Source organism: Vigna radiata, unplaced genomic scaffold, assembly GCF_000741045.1.
Source record: "Vigna radiata var. radiata cultivar VC1973A unplaced genomic scaffold, Vradiata_ver6 scaffold_7, whole genome shotgun sequence".
In the NCBI taxonomy this organism is placed as follows: domain Eukaryota; kingdom Viridiplantae; phylum Streptophyta; class Magnoliopsida; order Fabales; family Fabaceae; genus Vigna; species Vigna radiata.
The window spans coordinates 93585-114437 of record NW_014543262.1 but is presented as its reverse complement, the minus strand read 5'-3'; the positions used below and the strand labels follow the sequence as shown (position 1 = coordinate 114437).

Genomic DNA, 20853 nt, shown 5'->3' with positions numbered 1-20853 from the left:
AACTAGCCACAATTAGTTTCCACAAGAAAAGCTTAATCTTTTTCAGCATTCGGATACAAAATTATTCTCAACTTGCAATATTATGATTTTCTTTTTCTGATTTCTTTAGTGTGGGGGTGGAGGGGTAAGTAATTCGATTGTAGAATGTTATAGCAAACCTCAACGGATTGGAACTGGTATGCATGTGCTTTGAAAATACAGCACAGAGAACCTGAAACTACAAACAAATATCTTGAAGTGCATGTGCTTTGAACAAACATTCACAATTCATAAATGTGCATACTTTCAATATATTGAAGTAATTTGTACAGGATCCTAACTCATTTGTCTATCAAAATGTCAAGATTCAAGTTAAGGTGGGAAAAATGATCCTGAGAAAGGAGGAGTCCTTGAGGATGATGACCATAATATATATATACGAATGCTTAAAGTTCACAAACATCCTCTCACATCATTAGTGAATTTCCAATCCTTCATGATTAGGATTTCATCTATCATCAATCAATTCAGAACAATGTGGCTCTCATTTAATGTAATTAGTGGGACTGCGCCTCCAATAGAATGTTGGTGGCCACATTGACATCATTTCTGGCCTGCACTAGGGCTTGCCTGGCATTATTCCTGTCAAAGCCCATCGAGACAAGTGTATTGATCGAGTCCTCCGATGGTTCTACTGCAGATTGCATTGGAGGAGGGTAGTTTCTCTGCAGTACAAAGATGATACTCATTGTCAAGTGTATAGAATCCTATATATTCCTTGCAGGAATGTTGTTGACAGATTAAATATTGTAAAGCCATAAATCACATCATCAAATTTCATCCCAAACTTCTCAACAAAATCATAGCTTAAAACCAACTTGATTTGATCAGAAAAAGTTGAGCCACAGCATTCTTGGTTTATTACACACTAAGTAGCTCTAGGGTTAGAAAAGATAAGTTGAGTCACTTCTAGCTCAGACTAGCCTTGACAAGAATATAAGCTTGATTAGGGTTAGGGCAGCTTATTTAGAACACCAGCCTAGCTTTTTTGCTCAAGAACAATAGCTACTTGAATGTGATGTATCAAACTCAAATCTTATAACCAATCTTTCTTACTGTTTAAATGAAAAATACAAAAAGTAACATCAGACACAGACAAGCTATGAGCGAACTCAAGCTTGATTTGATCAATTTCCAAATCAAGCATAGTTCATCAACTCATTAGCCTTGCATGTTGAGATGTTGATGAATCACAGTTAATAGATCGTAACGAGCTAGCTTAACTAGTCTTAACAAACAGCAACAAGTTCAGTTTGCCTGAAGATATTGGAGGAACAGCTGCAAACGATTTGACACAGAAGTTGCAAGCTAAAATGCAAATGAATACTTTAATGTTGAGTTCTTAAGAGAATCGGCACTTCTTGAGATATTACTATATACACACAGCCAGCTACAAATATCATGGCAACATAGAAAGCTGATAGGGTGATCAAAATCATAAATTCATAGCTTCCTAAGATATGCAAATCAAACCATAAAAGAATTAAGGGGTCACAAAGTAAAACTTGCCTCCATTTGCCGAGCTGGATAGGATGGTAAATTCCCAACACTGTGCCTTGTTGATGATGATGATGTTGCATGTGGACTTCCCATCGATGGCAATGTAATTCGTGAGAAGAATGACGAGATAAACTCTGGAAACTGTAGTGTAGGATCCCATAAACAGAAAATAACAATTTATCAATATACTGTTTGAAATTTACACATTTATATTATGGGAGAAGAAGAGTAAAAGTGGAGACAGTGAAATAACAAGAGAGTTTAAACATAAATAATAGTTTTTTACGGCTGTTGCACTTCATAATAATAGATGCAATGTAATGGAAAGTTACATGATAAACATGAATATATTTCACATAGCAGACTTGCATGAAGAGACCAGATAGATATCTAATACCAAAAGGCAATGCACTGAATGAAGGAAACACATTGTGGAGTCATATTGATAGTTAGACAAAGTCTTAATTCATCATCACCATCCACCTCAAATCAGAACAAAATATCAACATAGCATTTGGTTTACAGAAAAAAGGGCAGGCAAAATCTGCAAAGTCTGTAAGTCCCATAATACACGCGAAGATTGAAGATGGATCTGTAACGTTGTGGAGTGCATAGTAAGAATGAAAAGTTTTGATGTTCTATCCTAAAGCTGGCAGTGAATCTTAATAAATAGTCAACTACTGCAACTGATAAGTGAGGAATTTAATCGTTTTTCCACATGCTCGGTTCAATAGACTTCACACAAACCTAGATAAATAGACTCACTTGATAAAATCATAGTAATCAATCCTGGGTAGTGGTGAACAGCAGCAAGCCCTTAAACACTAGGGTTGGATAGTGAATTTCAGAGATATCTGTTATAACTATTCTAAAATTTGAGAAGATCACATGAAAAAATGGTAGAGATAATACCCAATAGCTAAGACATGATCATAATTAATAATAAAAATGAGAATAGAGCATTGCCATAGGATGGAAAAGAGCAGTCAGGCGAGAAACTGCACATCAACACCAGAAAACTTAACAAAGGCAAGGATTAGACATCAAAACAGAGATGTCACGGAGAGACCACAAAGTTAAGCAATGTCATATAGACTGAACGTTGGGACTTTGGGTGTCACCAGAAAACTGCTGTAGATGGGTGACTTTGTCACTCTGGCTGAAAAGCAGACAGAACCACAGAACAGAGAGGAGAGAAGTGGGAGAACAATCAAAAGGGGGAAATGCCAAGTTTGCCTTGAAAATCCCCCTCAAAATGACATGGTTGAATCAAAACTGGGTATTCAGGCTGATAGGTATTCAGAACTATGCGAATACAACCTTGAGAACTATAGATCTTTGTTCCGGCAATACAGTAGGTTCCCTCCAAATGGAGAAACTGAAACACATACAACTTCTAGTTATTCGAGAGAACTTAGACTCTCCACTTCCCTAGATTTAATGAACTTCCAAAACAAAGATAAAAACTGCAACCCCATGCAGACTTTATAAAAGTCTGAGACAACAAAACCACCCCTCAGACAGTTATAATTGTCTGTTAGTTTTTATTCCTTCTAGTATAAACCTTCCTCAAGGTGAAATGCAGGAAACCCCTCATTGATAGCAGTAGCAGCTTCCCAACTGTTTTCAGTGGGTGAGAAGTGTTTTCAACTTCACTAGCTACCTTCTTTGTTCCTTATCTTGTAAATTGTATCAAACCTATCAACAGCCCTTCCATGAAGATACACCTTATCCTCAAGGTGAAAGTCTGAAAATTCTTCACAAATGCAGGTAGCAGATTCCCCTAACTCTTGAATTTCCTTTTATAAATATGATTAGGCCCAAACTTCTCATCACACCTAAAGTATAAGAAGCCCTTTTTTTATCTTATCTTGCAATTCTTCTTGGGACAATTTTCTAAACAGTGCCCCTCCTTGTTAAGTCCTAGCAGAACTATTGATGGTGCTCATACAACCACTGCACTATCCCCTTCCTTTGTTGGAGTTAGTAAAACCCATTGAATTTCCCCCTTTGAGCTAACCTCTAACTGCAAGTAGGTGACAACTGTCTATAGGTGTTACTTTGAAGCTACAAGGCGAGAGATTCCCCTTGGCGGTGACTCTAACCTTTTCTTCCACCATTTGAACCTTCATCATTAACTCAGCAAGATTCTTGGGCTCATACAGCTTAACCTCAACCTTTATTTCTTCCTTCAAACCATTCAAGAATATGCCAATCAAATTATCTTGTTGCATTCCTTTCATGAACCCGACATACTGTTCAAATTGCTCAATATATTCCCCGACTTGTCCCATTTGGCGTAGACCAATCAAAATTTCAAACGGGTTTTGCAACATTGTTGGCTGAAATCTTCTAACCATCGCGTCTTTGAAAGCTTCCCATGAGAGATGCGGTTTTCAGGTTTCACACCATTGAAACCAATTTAAAACTTTCCCCTCCAATGCAACCATAACAGCCAGCATTCTCTCCTCCTCACTAACCTCCACCCAAAAGCTTCATCCCCCTGTAAACACACGAATGTCCAACTTCCTCCATTTGGCATAAATCCCAAAAGAACCTCCTCCTTCATTACCCCCACTATCCTTATGACCATCCTTGGCAACAAAATCTTGGTCCTCTTGATGCTTATTAGAGGATGTCAGGCGTTCAACCACCCTCGTCAATCCTTGAATCCTCTCTTCCAACCACTAGAAGTGGCAATTATTCTTGTGTTCTTGTTCTTGGACGAACTTCTCCAACCCATCCCACCGCACCTCAATTCTTATGTTGACCATAACCTCAAACGAGCCCCTCACTTCACCGGGAAAAAGGCTCTCAATACCAATGATAGGTATTCACTCCTATGAGAAACAACCTCGAGAAATGTAGATCTTTATTCCAGAAACACACTAGGTTTCCTCCAAATGGAGAAACTGAAACACATACAGATTCTGGTTATTCGAGAGAACTAGAGTCTCCACTTTCCTAGATTTACAGAACTTCCAAAACAAAAATAAAAACTGCTAAACAACTGCCCATGCAGACTTTATAAAAGTCTGGGACAACAATACTACCCCTCAGACATGTCTGTCAATTTTTATTCCTTCTAGTATAAACCTTCCTCTTGAACCTATCACAGGTTAGTCTTTCTTAGCAGCACTATAGCACTGCAAAATACCATATTTTGGGTTGTGAAAATGACCATATCACCTGCAAATGGAAAACACGCCACTATTGAAAAGGTGGCAACCAGAACCCACTCCACCATGCATTGCTGCAAAAGTGTGCTATTGATAATAGTGGCTAAGTACACTTGAAAATCTGGCTATCACAAACTCTGATTAGGTATCAATACAAACAGGTACTTCGTGTCTACACTAATAGTCAAATACTTGAAAATTTTATTTGGTTTTACATGTAAGAAGCAATGTTCAAAACATGCATAACATGAAAAGTGATTTAAATCAATTTGACCATGGAATCATGAGTAATTAATATGTTGACTTTTGTGCTCAATTTTGAAAATTTTAAAATACAATTATGTAATTATATGAATGCATATACATGCATACACATGCATACATGCATACGTGACTGAATATATAAGATGCTTAAATAAAATAAAGGACCAATTGTATTTAAAATATCGATATTGCATTCAAAATTTTATAAATATAAACAGCCACAAACATGTAGTGTATGAATATAGGGACTCAATCTGATAATTTAATTATAATTGATATGTTGAACTTGCTCACCAGCCTTTTAAAATTCAAGTAACCTTTTGACGGATCAAATGTGTTATGAACTTTTCCTTGAAAATTGTGACTTTTCTTAATCTAAAGATACATCAAATGACAAAACATGATGTGAATGATGGAACTTTGCAATCAGTAAGACAGATGAAATATTCATCCTAGTAAATGTGATTAATTTTAACAATATCAATGAAACCTGATGCCATATATAAAATTTTATATGCATATCTTCCTTAGAGAAATCTTGCATCCATAATCTTGCATCCATAATAAAAGGTGAAGATATTACAGGGCATCTAAATGCCATAACACACAATTGCATAGATCTAAAATAAAATTAGAAGAAAAAAATAAAAAAAAAATAAAAAAAACTCAAATTTCAAGACTTTAATTTACCTTTGCTTTGCGGATATAAAAGACATTCAAACGGTACAAAGAACCAGCAAGGATGCCACACATTCCTGGTAAGATGGACCTTTTCCATGATGACAAAAGAAGCTACAATAATTTAAATTAAGTTTTAGACACTGAATGATTCTAGAAATGCAAGTTATAAAATAAGCACCCAGAATTAAGTTCAACGATACCTGAACACCAGCTAGATATATGAATGACTTGTTTGAGAAGAAGAAGCTAAAAACACGAAACCGTGTTGAAACCGGAATGTCAAAGAAAAAGGGTACAAATGAGGCAAATATAAGGCCATATGGTCCAGGAGTGACTAGGTTTGCTGTAGGATCTGCAAAGAGTGGACATAAATCTATCAAATTCTTACATAATATGTATTCTTCATTTGACACTATAAAAAAGAAGGCAGAACATTTAATATCATTCAACATTCCCACAAGTAGGAGTACAGCTGAGAAAAACTATTTGTGAACTATTCAAGTTCAGCTTCTTGAATGCTTGATCAAACATGTTTGTGTTTACAAAGCTTACAAGCTCAAGCTTGACTATAGACTCGATTAGACAGATCGGTCAAGCTCAAACTTTAGGTTTAACACCAGAAGCTCATGAATCACTTGTGACTGTATGTGTTCGTAAAATGATAAAAGGATTGCACATTGTTGTAAATTTAATTTTCATTCTACAAAAGTTCATAGAATTAAATGATTTAAACTTGGCTAATATTTAATGACACTATTCATAATTCAAGGGAAAATTTCTTCAACCTAGCATGCATAATATTGAATTATAGTGTTAATACCCAATGAAGACATCCATTTTCTTAGGAAATGAGCCGATATCTCATTAATTGATTTCACAATAAACTAAGGGTGTAAAAGACAATTAGCAATTCAAACATTTGAAAGTGAGCTTATGTTTCAAATCATTAGGATCAAACAATTGCTCTCATTTGTTGTTACTTGTATAAAATAAGAGAGGAGGTACAAATTTTAGATAAGAAAACTATGCACTTAGCAATATATATTTTATTTAAATTATTTCCAAACTTCCATGTTTAAAGATTCTTTAGCCCATTTGATTTAAATTTCTGTTACATCTTTTACCACAATTTTTAATCAAATACTAAATCAATAGAGTTAATTAAGTTCAGCTCAAGCTTTGCATTATTAAACAAGTAACTAAAGCTTTAAATTTAAGTCCTTTAAACAGATGAATCAATACTATGCATCATATTTTTTTGCAAGCAAGGCTTGGGATTTATGTGCTCAGCTTAGTATGACTCTTTTACACTTGCAACTTAAAATGGTATGCTGCAGCTGAAAATCAAACCATCTACAATAAACAAGTAATATGTATCACGGTTTTCAACCTTCTTGATTGAAGATATCATAATCATGGGTCGGGTGTTGATTTCAATTCAAAAACCAGCTTACAATATGAAGATTTGTAGTTTGAGGAATCGAGATTTCATGCTTGGACAGATGAAGTATACCTAAAGAAGAACCCTTTCAGGCCTTCCAAAGGATGACTTCTCAAATAACGATGATTTGTCAAATACTTCTGATATTGGAGCTAGTTATTTGCTAGAATGAATAACAAAGTGGAATGTTAGTTCTGAGTCTTAGTAAGTGGGTTTATACCTATCTCAACCTTACAAAACTAGATTATAAGGTAAAGTTTACATACCATTTATATATTATGATTTTGCCATATATATTATAATTTTGCCAAAGTCAATGTGGGATCTTCAATGCCCCCTCACATAGAGGAATGAACATTTTGATAGTGGGATATTCAACAATGAATATGACTCAGAATTGTTTCATTTCTAAACCACCCTACCATGTGAATGCCCTTTGAACTAGAAGAATGAATACAAAATGAACCCACAACACAATGTGTTGGAAATCAATTCAAAACAGAATTGAATCTGAAAAAAAGTTCCAGACCGTTGGTCAAACAGGGTGGGTGTTGTCCCTGTCAAGGATCTTTTAGAATATCTAGAAAATACCTCATGATCAATGTTGTATTATAAAATATTTAGTGCATTTTGGATGTGTCAGAAATCCTATGTTGGCTAGAGATAAAATCAAATAGTAATATATTAATAGATGCAAAGCCATCTTAAAAACCAATTTTATGAGGTTGAAAAAGACTTAAATTCCATTTTTTTAATATGGTATCAGAGTCTAACTAGTAAGGTCCAATTGTTCTATTGTGTCATCCGCTATCGAATCATCTACAAATATTTAGTTCCAAGTTAAAGAAGTCCAATTCTTGGCATCAGGCAATATTATAATATTCTTAGTACCGGAGATCTTATATCAACCAAAAATAAGGTCAATATATATATATATATATATATATATATATATATATATATATATATATATATATATAAACCTCATTGATTTAAATGAATTATGTTTATAAAATGCTTTAGTTTCAACTAAGGTGGATGTTTCTTACTTTCTAATCCTCACTTAGAGGACTTAAACCATTTTAGATGATCTCTTGGGAGTTGTTTCCACCTTTTATTATATTGCACGAATTGTTTCTTATTAATTATGGTTAGAAGCTTCACACCAGCATACGCCTAGGCTAGTGCATTCAGTTTTGCAATACAACATTTACACCAAATATTAGCATAAATTTATTACTCTGGGCCAACTTCTCTTTTATTCCTTCCCCTACTTGAAAGTTAAAATAATCAGTGGGAACAGCTATCTCAAAACCTAGTTTGTTACATGTAATGCCAAGAGCACTGTTGATTTAGCATCTAATTTTTAATAGAAAGTAGTGGACATCAATAGGATGACTAGCAAACAATTATTACAATAAACTTCAAACCTGTTTGTTAGAACAGAAAGTTATAAATAGTTGATAACAAACATTTTGAAGGAAAATACATGATGAGCAAGTCTGCAATTTCAGCTGTTTAGTCGGAAAAAAAAAATGGTTGTTAGTAAAATAAGTTGTATTTGTGATAATAACTTAAATTTGTTAAAATAAGCTTTTTCCCTACAAAATAAGTTGATATATTGAATCTGATAATTTGTAGCTTATGATTATTGTCATTAGCATCTCATGATGGCAAGTTCCTGACAAACAACCATATACACTTCCATATGTTCCTTAATAGATTGATATTAGAAAAAGGTCAAAAGATGAGACGAAAAACAGTCAAGAAGAAAAATTCAGCAAGTGAACAGACATGAAATGCAGAACTGAACGTTAAGCAAAATGTATCATAAGAAAAAAAATCAAATATAAAGATTAATCGAACTTAAAGATTGAAAGAAAGCCATATAAAGACCAATATCGAGAATAATACCTTTTAAAAGTGCTACAGCAAGGACCTCAAGCAGTAGTGAAGTTAATATTGAGAACACGATAAAGACCTGCATAAGGGTGAACAAAGAAATTTGAAACCACAACAAATGTATATAGCAAAACATCCCACTCCCCCAACTATGTGCACATGTGCATTTGTAAAGTTGTCATGCAAATGGAGAATCAATGATGGGGATAGATATGGTAGCATTAACACATCAAGGCACACGTTGATGATCAATAGGTGGTTGGGACAATATGTAACTTGTATTTTATGAGCTAGAACTTGGTTCCAAAAAATATATATAGATATGGAACATAAGCTCCTGAATTAACTTAGAAAGGACTACTTACTGAGTATTTATTGGAGCCTATCTGTCTTTCAAAGACCCTGAAATAATATAGCAGATACAGTCCAAACATCAACTCTGGCGTTGATGAGAAGGAAAATATGGACATGATCAACTTCCAAAGGCGAATTTTTCCAAAAATATCCTGCCAGAATGAGAAAATAACAGGTTAAGACAACATATCTAATGCACAATAAGTTCAGCTATGTGTGAAAGATAACACAGTTCCAGTTCTTCTAGTGTTTAAACACTCGAGAAAGCAAACGTCGAACAACTAGCATTTATTCTACCACCAGAATTGCATACTCGTACCGTTCCCTAACTACAATTCAAAGAGAAACAATGTAATGAATCTGAAGCTCAATTTTAAATGGAGATTTCACAACGTGAATCAATCCTATATACCAATACCATCACACGTTTACATGTTATGCCAGGAAATTCTAAACAAATCCAAATCATTCCCAAAAACGGCCTTCAAATTAATACAGAATCAAAAATTAAAATTTCAAAACCAAATGACCGACCCAATTCATTCTCAAGTCCAAAAACACAGGAACATCACACAAAAACCAGTTACACATTATTAAAACAACACATTGCTAACCATCTTGTTAGGTAAAACTTAAAAAAAAAAACTAGAAATTAAAAATAAAATGCAGATGAGCACCTGATAAGACAGCCCCAGAGTGCCGAAACGACCTTGGATCCCAAAGAAGATTGTGAAAATAGCCGAAGCCACGATGAAAAGCCTTGTGACAGGAGCATTTGCTGTGAACACACAAACACATAACAGAGCATTTGAACAAAATGAACACGAATCGACAAGGCAAAAACTTGAACATAAAAAACATAAAGGGGGTGTGAAAATGAACACCCCAGATGATTATTCGACTCGGGGAAGAGAATTGACGCACTGAAACCAGACGGGCCTCCGTTCATCTTCGCAGTGAAGCAAAAAGCAACGACCTTTGGACAGAGTGTTTTTTTTTTTGGGGGGTTTTGCCTTCTCTTGTTATTGTTTTGCTTCTCCTTAGAGTTTTTCTGAGTTTAGTTTATAATGAATCAATTAATTAAATTATTTAATGGAATTAAAATATACTAATGGAAAAGAAAATATATAAAAAAGTGACTGAATTAGTTCTTTTGGAATCTTCTCTTCTGTCTCACAACCTCTCCGATAGAAAGAGTAAGGCGGCTTACCCTTCCTTTCTTCTTAAAGAGCAAATCCAATATAAACAACTTATTTTAACAATTTAAATACTTCAAAAGATTTCATATTTGTCATATTTATTCTTATACGTGTCACTGTTTTTATCAGATAATAAAAAATAAAATAAAAACTAATTATTATGAAAATAAAAACTGATTATTCTAATTATTACTAAAATAAAAATATTATTAACTTTTTAAAAACTATATTCTTAATAATACAAAATATAAAGAATAAAATAATTTATATCAGTGAAAACATATGTATACGCGTGTGTATTTGTTTTTTATAATAATAAAAAATAATAAAATTATAATTATATAACTTTTTTATAATTTGATTATGTATACTTTTTATTAATTTTAGAGATGGTTTTTATTTATTTAATTTAAAAATGTTAAATTTAAAAACAGATAAACAAAAGTAGTTAAATTTTTAAAAAATATTGCTTAAGTAAATTTAGAAAAAAAAAATAGACACTAAAAAGAAAAACATAATATAGACACTTAAAGGAAATATATTTTTATATAATAATATAGATAAAAAAGATAAATGATAGTGAAATATATACACTTAAAAAACTGTTATTAAATAAACAATTGTTTTATATATAAGTATAAAATTATAAATTATTATTATTATTATTTGGAAGTAAAATTTTAAATTCAACTTATTGGATACTTAAATCACTATTTTCATGTTTAATGATTAAAAATTTTACTCGTTTAAAATATAAAAGCTATATTTCATAGTAACAGAACATATTTATTTAAATAGTAAAAAAGATATGAAGATTTTTATTATAAGCAACAGACTAAAAATTTTAAAATTTTTGTAATGCTGTTATTGTTAGTATAGGGTGAATAATTTATTTCAAAATTGAATTTATTTTAATAAATATATCAAATCTAGATACAGTTTTTATGCAAATATGGTTCGGTATATTTGTAATTTTAAATCTAGCACATTTTTTCTAAGGGTTTGACTGTGAAAAAAAAAATTAAACTTTTTATGATATTTTTCATTTTATTATATTTTTAATTATATATTTTTTATCTGATTTTACTTATTAATGTATCAAATTATTTCATCATTTTATTTTTTAAAATATTTTATTTATTAGGGTTAAATATGTTTTTAGTCCCTTAACTTTTAGTGAAAATTAGAATTATTGTGAAAATTAGAATTAGTCCATCTTTAAAACTTTGGACTACTTTAGTCCCTTATCTTTAAAACTACATGAATTTAGTTCCTTTAATCAAATTTTGTTAATTTTATTTGAGGTTTCAAATGCATTTTTCAGTTAACATTGAAGAAAAATGTGTTAAACAGTGTAAACAACTCAAATGTTATCATGAAATACGTTTGAAATGTCAAATAAACTTAGCAAAATTTGGTTAAAATGACTAAATCTACATATTTCTAAAGTTGGGGGACTAAATTGAGTCAAAGTTTCGAAGAGGGACTAATTCCAATTTTCACTAAAAATTAAGGGACTAAAAACATATTTAACCCTATTTATTATTTATTTTTAACTTTATTAACTCTGTTCCATTTGTAAAATTCATAAATATTTTGCTTGTGAAATTTTATTTGTTTATGGTAAAATATTATAATTCTTTAATTTTTATTTTATTGTTATTTGATATTTTAATTTAAATTTTATATTACTATAATTTTTTTAAAATATTAAAATAAAATAATATATATTTTTATATTAAATATTTAATAATATTATGTTTTTTATGTAATTTTTATATTTTTTTATAGAAAACAATAATTAATATTGAAATAATAAGATAAAATATATATCGATTATCCAATAATAATGAAATAAGAAAAAAAAATCTTCGTTATGAATAAATTGAAAATAAAAATAATTTTTTATTTTAAGAATATATATAGGATAATGATCTGATCCTCTCGGTTCTCATCCTTATTTATATTTATATTTAACTATTACTTCTATTTCACTTTAAAAACACTTATATTTTTTTCCAATAACATATCTCATGCCGCTTATTGTTTTCATTCTTTTAATATTAGTTATTATTTTGTATATTTTTTATGTTGTTTATATTTTTTATTTTAAAAAAAATAGAAACACTAAACGCTTCATTTTTCTTAGTCCACAACTTAATTTAATACTAAAAGCAAATAATATAATTAAGGATTAAATATATCTCTCAACTATTAAACGATTTTAGTTTTAGTCTCTCTTTCAAATTATGATACACTTTGATTCGTGTCCTTTAAATTATAATTTATAATCTTCAAATTCAACGCCATTAAAATTAAGGAGAGTTGGCTAACCCCCCTCCTCTTTCAAACCTACCGTCACACCGACAGCAAGTCTTGACTCGACTTCACTGATCTCATGGAGGACTTTCTGAGCACTCCCTCATGAATGCAATGGAACTCAACCGCGTGGAGAAGGTTCACAAACTCCTCATGATGTCCGCACGCAACCGCATCTCCTTCGGCAAAATCCATCACTACAAAACCCTCTTTGGCATCCCCGACAATTTTCGCTATAGGGTCGCCAAATACCCTGACTTTTTCAAAATAGCAGTTGACAGTGACAACAAAAGAGTGTTGGAGTTGGTAAAGAGGGACCCATTTCTCACCGTGAGTGCTCTCGAGAGGGAGTTCGTTGTTAACGAGGAATCGACTAAGTGGAAGTTTAGGTTTCCTGTGAAGTATGGAAAGGTCCATTTTACACTCAACATAAGTAGCTGATTGAAATTTGGTTAAAAGAAAACTGCATAGCTTCAGTGTTAATGATAAGCTTAGTGAAAAAAAAAAGAAAAAGAAAAAAAACTTGTGACTTGGATAAGTGAAAATTATATTAAGAGGATTTTTTTTAATGATAGAAAAGACATAATAAACTTTTGCTGGGGTAAGAGCAAGACATGTTGGAAATTCATGCAAGAAAGCTTAAAGAGTACTTGTTTTTTGACTGGAATTGTGCTTCTGGTATGAACCGTTGGTGTTCATCTTTGAAATATAGAGCTTCAAAGATTTATGAAATTTTTATTGTGAGTTCAAAGATTCATGATTTAATCCTTGAAATCAAAGTTAAAAAAAATACGGTAACACATGTCATGCGTGATTGACAATGTTGCTGAAGAATTACACATGAATTCCCAACATGCTACGAAGCCTGAAGACGAAGAAAAAGGAACTTCTTTCTCATTCACTTGGTCCACACCAATCTAAATATAACAAAAGTAAAGTTGAAATGATGTAAAATTTATGTGAAAAAATTTACTTTTTTCAGAATTGGAAATCATATAGTGCTTTTATTTCATTGCTTAAATGGGAAGGCATCTTGACCTAATAGAGTGTAATTCTGTTAGCTTCATTAAACATTGGAAGAAAAAAACTTGTACCATTCCTAGAATGTTTATATTTTACAATTTCTTTGTTCTCCACTCTGAAAACACTATGCAAACATTCTTCGAACACTCAACAGACATTCAGCAACATGCTCTGCCTCTCGCCTTGTTTCACTACAGAAACTCTTAGCCTCAAACCCAATAATCCCAATGATCTCTTTCTCATAAGATCTCTATCACTCACCAACTGTCGCTTCCATCAAACCCATATTTACCATAATCAACCCTTCTTCCTTTAGTAACTACCATCCTCCGCCTTCGTCGCAGCAGCAAGTCTACCAACCCTTCCGCCCTCCGCCGGAACCCCTCCCGTCGCAATAGGGCAACCTCGACAACACCAACCGCATCGACATCCTCGTAAACCGCCTCAACCTCTGTTACTAGTACACACCCCTCATATCCTCCCTTATTCGAGAAGGCTTCTCCCCTCCCAACATCGAGGAAACCACTGGCATTTCTGGTGTAGAGCAGAATCCCCTCATATTCATTGCGCAGGTCCGCAACTCCTTCGTCGAGTCCAACGCTGACCCTAAACCCCTCATCGCCTTCGAGACCGGCGGCGCCGAACTCCTCTACGAGATTCACCTTCTCAACACTGTGCATGGCGGGGACGGAGAGGGTGAGGAACGTAATGCTGGAAGAGTTGGAGAGGAGTGGTGAGGAGTAGGATGAGGCAGGGAGTGACGCGTGTTCTGGTGGTGAGGTTGAGAATGTTATCACCTGTCTTATTGGTGTTTCGGAGGATGACAAACATGAATAAGGGAAAGGATCAACACGATTCATTAAAAATATCTCACACACGGTTAGCGCCTGATTTTAACAGTGTTGATTTTGGAGTACGATAAATTATAGTTTTTTTAAGGACAAGAATTAAAGCGTATCATATTTTAAAAGAGATACTAAAACTAAAATCGCTTGATAGTTGAGGGATTAAAAACATATTTAATCCTATAATTAAATTGATAAACAATATTTCAAATTAAGATAATTAGTTTTTTAAGCACCCAATTTAATACGGTAATATATTTATTATTTATTATAAATAAATTAATTACGCGTAAATGTTTTTAAAATTGTATTTTATCAAAATAATTATTAAACATTTAAATAGTATAATTTATTTCCTATATATTAATTTTTATATTATAACATTTTATAGATTGCTTTATGTGTGTAATTCAATTAAGTAAAATATTTAAATTACAAGCATTATTCATTGATACTTCTAACTTTTAGTCAAGTCTTCTTAAACTTGTTTCTTTGAGGAAATTCCCGTGTATTCTTTTCACTATAGATTCTTTAGATTTTGTAATCAATTTAAATTGAATTGAAAAAGAGTATTCACATACTAAAGTCTCTTAGATAACGAATGTAAAATTAAGCTCATATTATTTTATAAAACACTCAAATAAAGAATAATCTCGATTTAGCAAAAATTGGTTTCAAACAGAATTGTAGATAGATTTTTTTTTTGTCTTTTTGTTTATAAATGTTTATATATATATAAAAAAAAAAGCTTTAGAAAACCAAAGATGGCAAATCATTGATGAAATATTAAAGTTATATTCATTTTATTAGAATAGATAAAACCACCATATTTCATAAATGACATTTAATATATTTCATCAATCTTTAATGAGATACTTTACTTATGTCATTTTCTTTGTTATGTTATTATTAACTTTTTTTTATACCTTTCAGCTCCATAAAGTGCCTTTTTATTCATCTTGTTAGGATTCATGAACATTATATTTCTTCATTTAGGACATAACACATTGAACAACATAATTAATTTAAGTAAAAGTGAACAACACATGTCTTAAAAAAAATGTAAATAACACAGCTTATGTCTTAAAACTTTTTATTTTATATTTAATCATTCAAAATCAAGGTCTTAATCTTTATTGATATAACAATCTTCCCCTTTTTACCATAATATACAACATAATATAGTTTAAATATATATATCACAGAGATTATAATAAAGGAATATAAACAAAAAATACTCCCTTTCAAATGTAAATTTCCCTCCAAAGCTACTAATTTTGTCAATTTTTATTTTATTCTCTAAAAAATTTTTCGTTTTTCCTTCTTTCCTTTTTTTTCTTCTTTATTTTTATTTTTATTTATTTTGACTTCATATTTATTTATTTTTGTTTTCATTCTCTTTTTCTCTCTTCTTATCTCAAGTAGTAGATAGTATTAATGTAGAAAGAGATTTAGACGTATGTTATTTTGGGCTTTTAACGTCACATCCCGACTCAACGTCTTTATGGGTGATGTTAATGAGACTTCGGACTCTGCAGGTCCGACGTCGTTATAGACGCCGGTTAAATGCCATGTTCGACGTCTATAAAGATGTCAGACATGACACTAATCGACGTCTATGGGCACTATCAAGATGTCGGGCATGACACGAACCGAAGTCTACTGAGTTTTCGTTGTATTTTAATGCAGTTTTGCTCGTGTCTTTGGGTAGTGTAGTAACACCTCCTTCCTTTGCTAGTTTCTTCGTAAGAAAAAATTGCGTCTTTTAGATCTCTTATGGCATTTCAACCCAAAATCGAACCTGGTCGTTGCCTAGTTCCATTCCAACCGCCAAAGAAAAAGAATACGGTTTGACATGAAAACTAGGCAAGGACCCAAGTTCGGGTTTAGGTTGAAATGCCATAAGATATCCAAAAGACACAAGCTTTTCTTACGAGGAAACTAGCAAAGGGAGAAGGTGCACTACGCTACCTAAAGACACGAGAAAAACTACATCAAAACATAACGAAAACTCATTTTAATCGGTTCAAACGAAAGATAATACAACAAAGACTACTTTAATCGGAGAAAAAGTAAGTTTAAACGGTTCAAAAGAGATAAACTCACCTGGAAATGCAATGCCTCGGAGAGAAAAGGCGATGGAAAACGATGAAGTGCGCGTAACTGTTGGTGTGCAAGTTCTGATTTAACATGAACTAAGACGTCGGTGGCCCCAGCGCTCGACGTCTATTCTCGAATATACGTCGGGGACCTCACTAATGTGTCGTCCATTCAATTTAAAAATTAATATTTGTGGTATATATAGACGTCAGTTGTAAGGGGAGCCGACGCCTATAATCGCATATAGACGTCGAGGTGGCGGGATCAGACGTCTAGGTGTAAAAAAAAAATGACTTTTCGTCTAACTGTTAGACATATAGACATCGGTTGGAGGGGCCCTGATGTCTATAATATTATAGACGTGGGTGCCCCTCCTAACTGACGCCTATATGGCAGAAAGAAATGACTTTTCACCTACCTGTCAGACATATAAACGTCGGTCGGAGGGACCCTGACGTATGTAATATTATAGACATCGGGGCCCCTCCTAACCGACGTCTATACCCCAACGTCTATATGGCTAACTTGGTTACGAAAATGCCACCGATCATTAATTTATGTCAAACCCTCTTTTAACTGACGTCTAAGGGATAAAGTTAAAATCCAATTCTGCAGTAGTGTAGATTCATATGTACGAATTATTTATTATTTTTTTTGTTAACATTTTTTTTTTCATTTATGTAAAAATAATAAAGTAGTGAAATTATTATGTGATGAGATACCATGAAAATATATTATTGTAAATGTTATAATTAAAGTAATCTAAGTGATGAAAATAACTTCAGTTATAAATATAATAAATGAAATTGATATCACAATATATTGTTGTTAATTGATTTTACAAAATAATAAGTTAAAAAATTTATATGAAAAGAAAATAAAATAGTGAAATTATTATTTAAAGAGATATAATGAAAAGGTTATGGTAATTGTTGGTTATTAGGATGCATAATAATGGTAGAAGTATATCTTGGTGTTCGAATATTATAATTTTGAATATTGTGTTGAAATCTGTATGGAAGATAATTGTTCGAGAAATTTATATGTTGGAATGATGGCATGTGTTGGTAGGTGGATGGATTACTTCAACAAACACGTTTCTTTGTTGAGGTATTAAATTTTGACTTTCATTTATTTTGTTATTATTGATGTGGTTTGTGTAAATGTTTGTATGATAAGTTAGACATTTTGGTACGAAGAAGAAGAACCCAACCTAGTAATTGATAATATGGTATTGCAATTTCTAGACATAATTTATAGTTGTTTATTTACAATAAGGTTTAAGCTAACAAAATAACATAATTAGGTATAATTAGTGCTTGAGTTGGTACATTTACCAAGTTGTGACAAAAGTGTGGGTGTAGTCCTTTGATAGTCCTGTAGACCAAGCCTTTTGTTGGTGTTATTGTAAGCTGAAATTGATATAGAAAAATTAGAGATAAATGTGGTAATAAAAACATATAAGACAATTTGGTTTGGTACACACTTGTTATAAATTCTGGAAAAATTCTTTAAAATATGCATTTGTTGTATTATCCAAATGCCTTTTCTAATTGTTACATATTAATATTTTTAGTCCATTTTTTCTTCATGTTCTAGATATTGTAATTTATAATCATGACTGAAAAATGGAGATTATTCTTGAGATTTGTGCGTGTGTATATGCGTGTGTGTGGGTGTGTGTTGTGGACATGGGTGTGTGTGCACTTGTACCTATATGTGTGAGAATGAGAATGTGAATAAGGATGAAAGATAGGATCCCGATATTTTGACACCATTCTGTTGACACACTTTTGACACTGTCACGTGTCGACATGTGATTGTTTTTTTTTTTTAAAAAAAAAATTAAAATGTGACGTCATTTATGAAGAATGCTTTGGATTTTTTACATTTCAAGTTTGCCCTTGTCCAGATTTACCTTTCTCTTTCTTTTCTGTTTCATCACATTTCGAATTCTCCCACTTCCACTTTCTCCATTTTCGAATTCTCCCTCTTCCACTTTCTCCATTTTCGAGTTCTCTGTGTTCCAGTTTCTCCATTTTCGACTTCTCTGTTGTTGGTGTGTTCGTTGTGTGCTTTTTGAGAAATGGCGAGTTCTTCGAGTAGGGTAAGCGCTTCCATCCTTGGTGGGTTATGATGTTAAGTGTTTGGTAATTGGAGTTTGGGTTTTGTGTGTTTTTTTCATCTAGGGTTTTAAAGTTTTGGTTTTTTGAATTTGTGTGCAGATGACGGTTTGTCACTCAGTTTCAACAAAGTACACATGTAGTTTGAACAATCTATTGAGAAAGGAGCATCGGTCAGTGATTGCGGGCACTCCTTTTCGGTGGTTTTTAGATTTGACTGATAATGTTAAAGTTGGTAGGAAAATCTTGAGTGAGTTAGTGTTTAAATGGGTGGATTCAAGTAGTGGTTTTATAATTGCAGATAAACTTGTGCCTATGAATGAGAAAGAATTTTGTTTATGGTTGAGGTTGAGTTTAGATGGGAAACAGATTGATTTAAAGGTAGAAATGGGAAGAAGTAGATGTGTGAAATACATTGGCAATAGAACAAGACGTTTGAATTTGGTATACAAATGTATGATGAAGAAATTAAAAACCATTCCTTGTTCTCCTTTTTGTAGCTTGTACATATTGGTTGGAATTTGTGAGATATTAATTCCACAATGTAATGGCAGAGTGTTTCCCATATTATTTGAAATTGTTGATAATTTAAATGATTTGGGTAAATATTCTTGGGGTAGTTTAGTGTATCGATTTTTGGTACGTGGTCTGAACAAAGCTTCAGATGCTTTGAAGAAAGGAAAAACAACAACGAACGTTTATGTCGATGGTTGTATTTACATGTTGCAAGTAAGTTGTCTTTATTGATTTACAATGTTGAAATTTATATCGGTCTTGTGGCTTCCATTCAGTTATTGAGTAACATTTAACATGATAAATTATGTGTAGGTATGGTTTTGTGAGAATTTGATTCCTCCCAAAGGTGCTATAGAAAAAAATCCAAGAATATTGCATTGGATGAATATAAATTTGGGAGACAACGTAGTGAAAGGAGCTTTGGAAAGTGGTCTGGTATGTGGTATGTTTTTTGAGTGATTTTTCTTATTATAAATGTGTTCCTAGTATGATTTGAATTGTTGAATTTCAGGTTAATGATGACGTTGATGTTGATGTTGAAATTGGTACAATGAAGGATAAAAATGATCTTAAGGATGAAGCAAGACAAAAAATGAAAGATGACAAGGCATCATCAAAGAAGCTACTTAAGAGAAAACGCAGAGAGAGTTTTATGCAAACTTTATACCAGCAACAAAGTTTCGTTGCAGAACTTAAAAGAAGGGTTGTTGTGTTGGAGGAAGAGGTGGCATTTGAGAAAGCTAGATGAAGAAGACTAGAGGATGGTGGACAGAGTGTGCCTTGTGAAAAACCGTCCATCTCCCCAAGAGGCTTCACCCCGGGCGGCATCTCCTCAGGAGGCATCTCCCAAAAAGGCATGTCCACCGATCGTTCTCCAATAAAGACATATGTGAGGATGGGTCAAGAAGGTGTTACAAGAGTAAAGCGCTTAGGACTCCTTATGTAAGATTGCTTAGAATAAAAAATGAATGATATTTGTAAATATTTCTTAAGAGATTCTAATATCTAGAAATTGTAACATGAACATATGTTTTGCAATTTGGTTTGTATTTTGATGAATGTTATAAAAATGGAAGTTGCCTTTATTAAGATATTGTTAATCAATAAACTTTGCATTGAAATGTAGTATTAATGTATTTGCCTTTATTAACATGATTTTTAGTTGAAGATGTGAATTGAAGTCCTTAGGTACTAATGCAGCAAAAAACCATGTGGCAATCGTTTACCATTGCATTCATGATAAAACCATTGCAGAGAAGCAGCATGGTCCTATGCGTTCAAAATTGTGGTCCCTTCTGCCCAGGTTTGTGTCCAAATCCTGGATTTGGCTCGCGTAATCGTTTACAATGTCCTTGTAAACGATTACAA

At 32.5% G+C, this 20853-nt stretch overlaps 1 protein-coding gene across 2 annotated transcripts; it reads right to left on the bottom strand.

Annotated features, from left to right (window-relative positions):
• Positions 1-228: 228 nt before the first annotated feature.
• On the bottom strand, positions 229-10469 carry LOC106753687 (rhomboid-like protein 20). 2 transcript variants are annotated; one of them, XM_022777631.1, is made up of 8 exons: positions 10285-10469; positions 10038-10138; positions 9372-9512; positions 9019-9085; positions 5864-6015; positions 5673-5774; positions 1549-1695; positions 229-704 (listed from the first exon to the last, which is right to left on the bottom strand). In XM_022777631.1, the coding sequence occupies exons 1-8, from the start codon at positions 10307-10309 to the stop codon at positions 537-539; spliced, it is 903 nt and encodes a 300-aa protein (XP_022633352.1). In that variant the 5' UTR covers positions 10310-10469; the 3' UTR covers positions 229-536. The 2 variants fall into 2 exon arrangements, with proteins under 2 accessions (XP_022633352.1, XP_014491028.1); XM_014635542.2 differs by having other exon boundaries at positions 1549-1680; positions 10285-10460.
• Positions 10470-20853: the final 10384 nt, after the last annotated feature.

Bases quoted from the DNA above. Each gene is read 5' to 3' on its own strand.
- LOC106753687 (XM_022777631.1), bottom strand. From the start codon at position 10,309: ATGAACGGAGGCCCGTCTGGTTTCA. The intron at 10,139-10,284 runs GTGCGTCAATTC...GTGTGTTCACAG, and splicing joins CGGAGGCCCGTCTGGTTTCA to CAAATGCTCCTGTCACAAGG. The intron at 9,086-9,371 runs GTAAGTAGTCCT...ACCCTTATGCAG, and splicing joins TAGGCTCCAATAAATACTCA to GTCTTTATCGTGTTCTCAAT.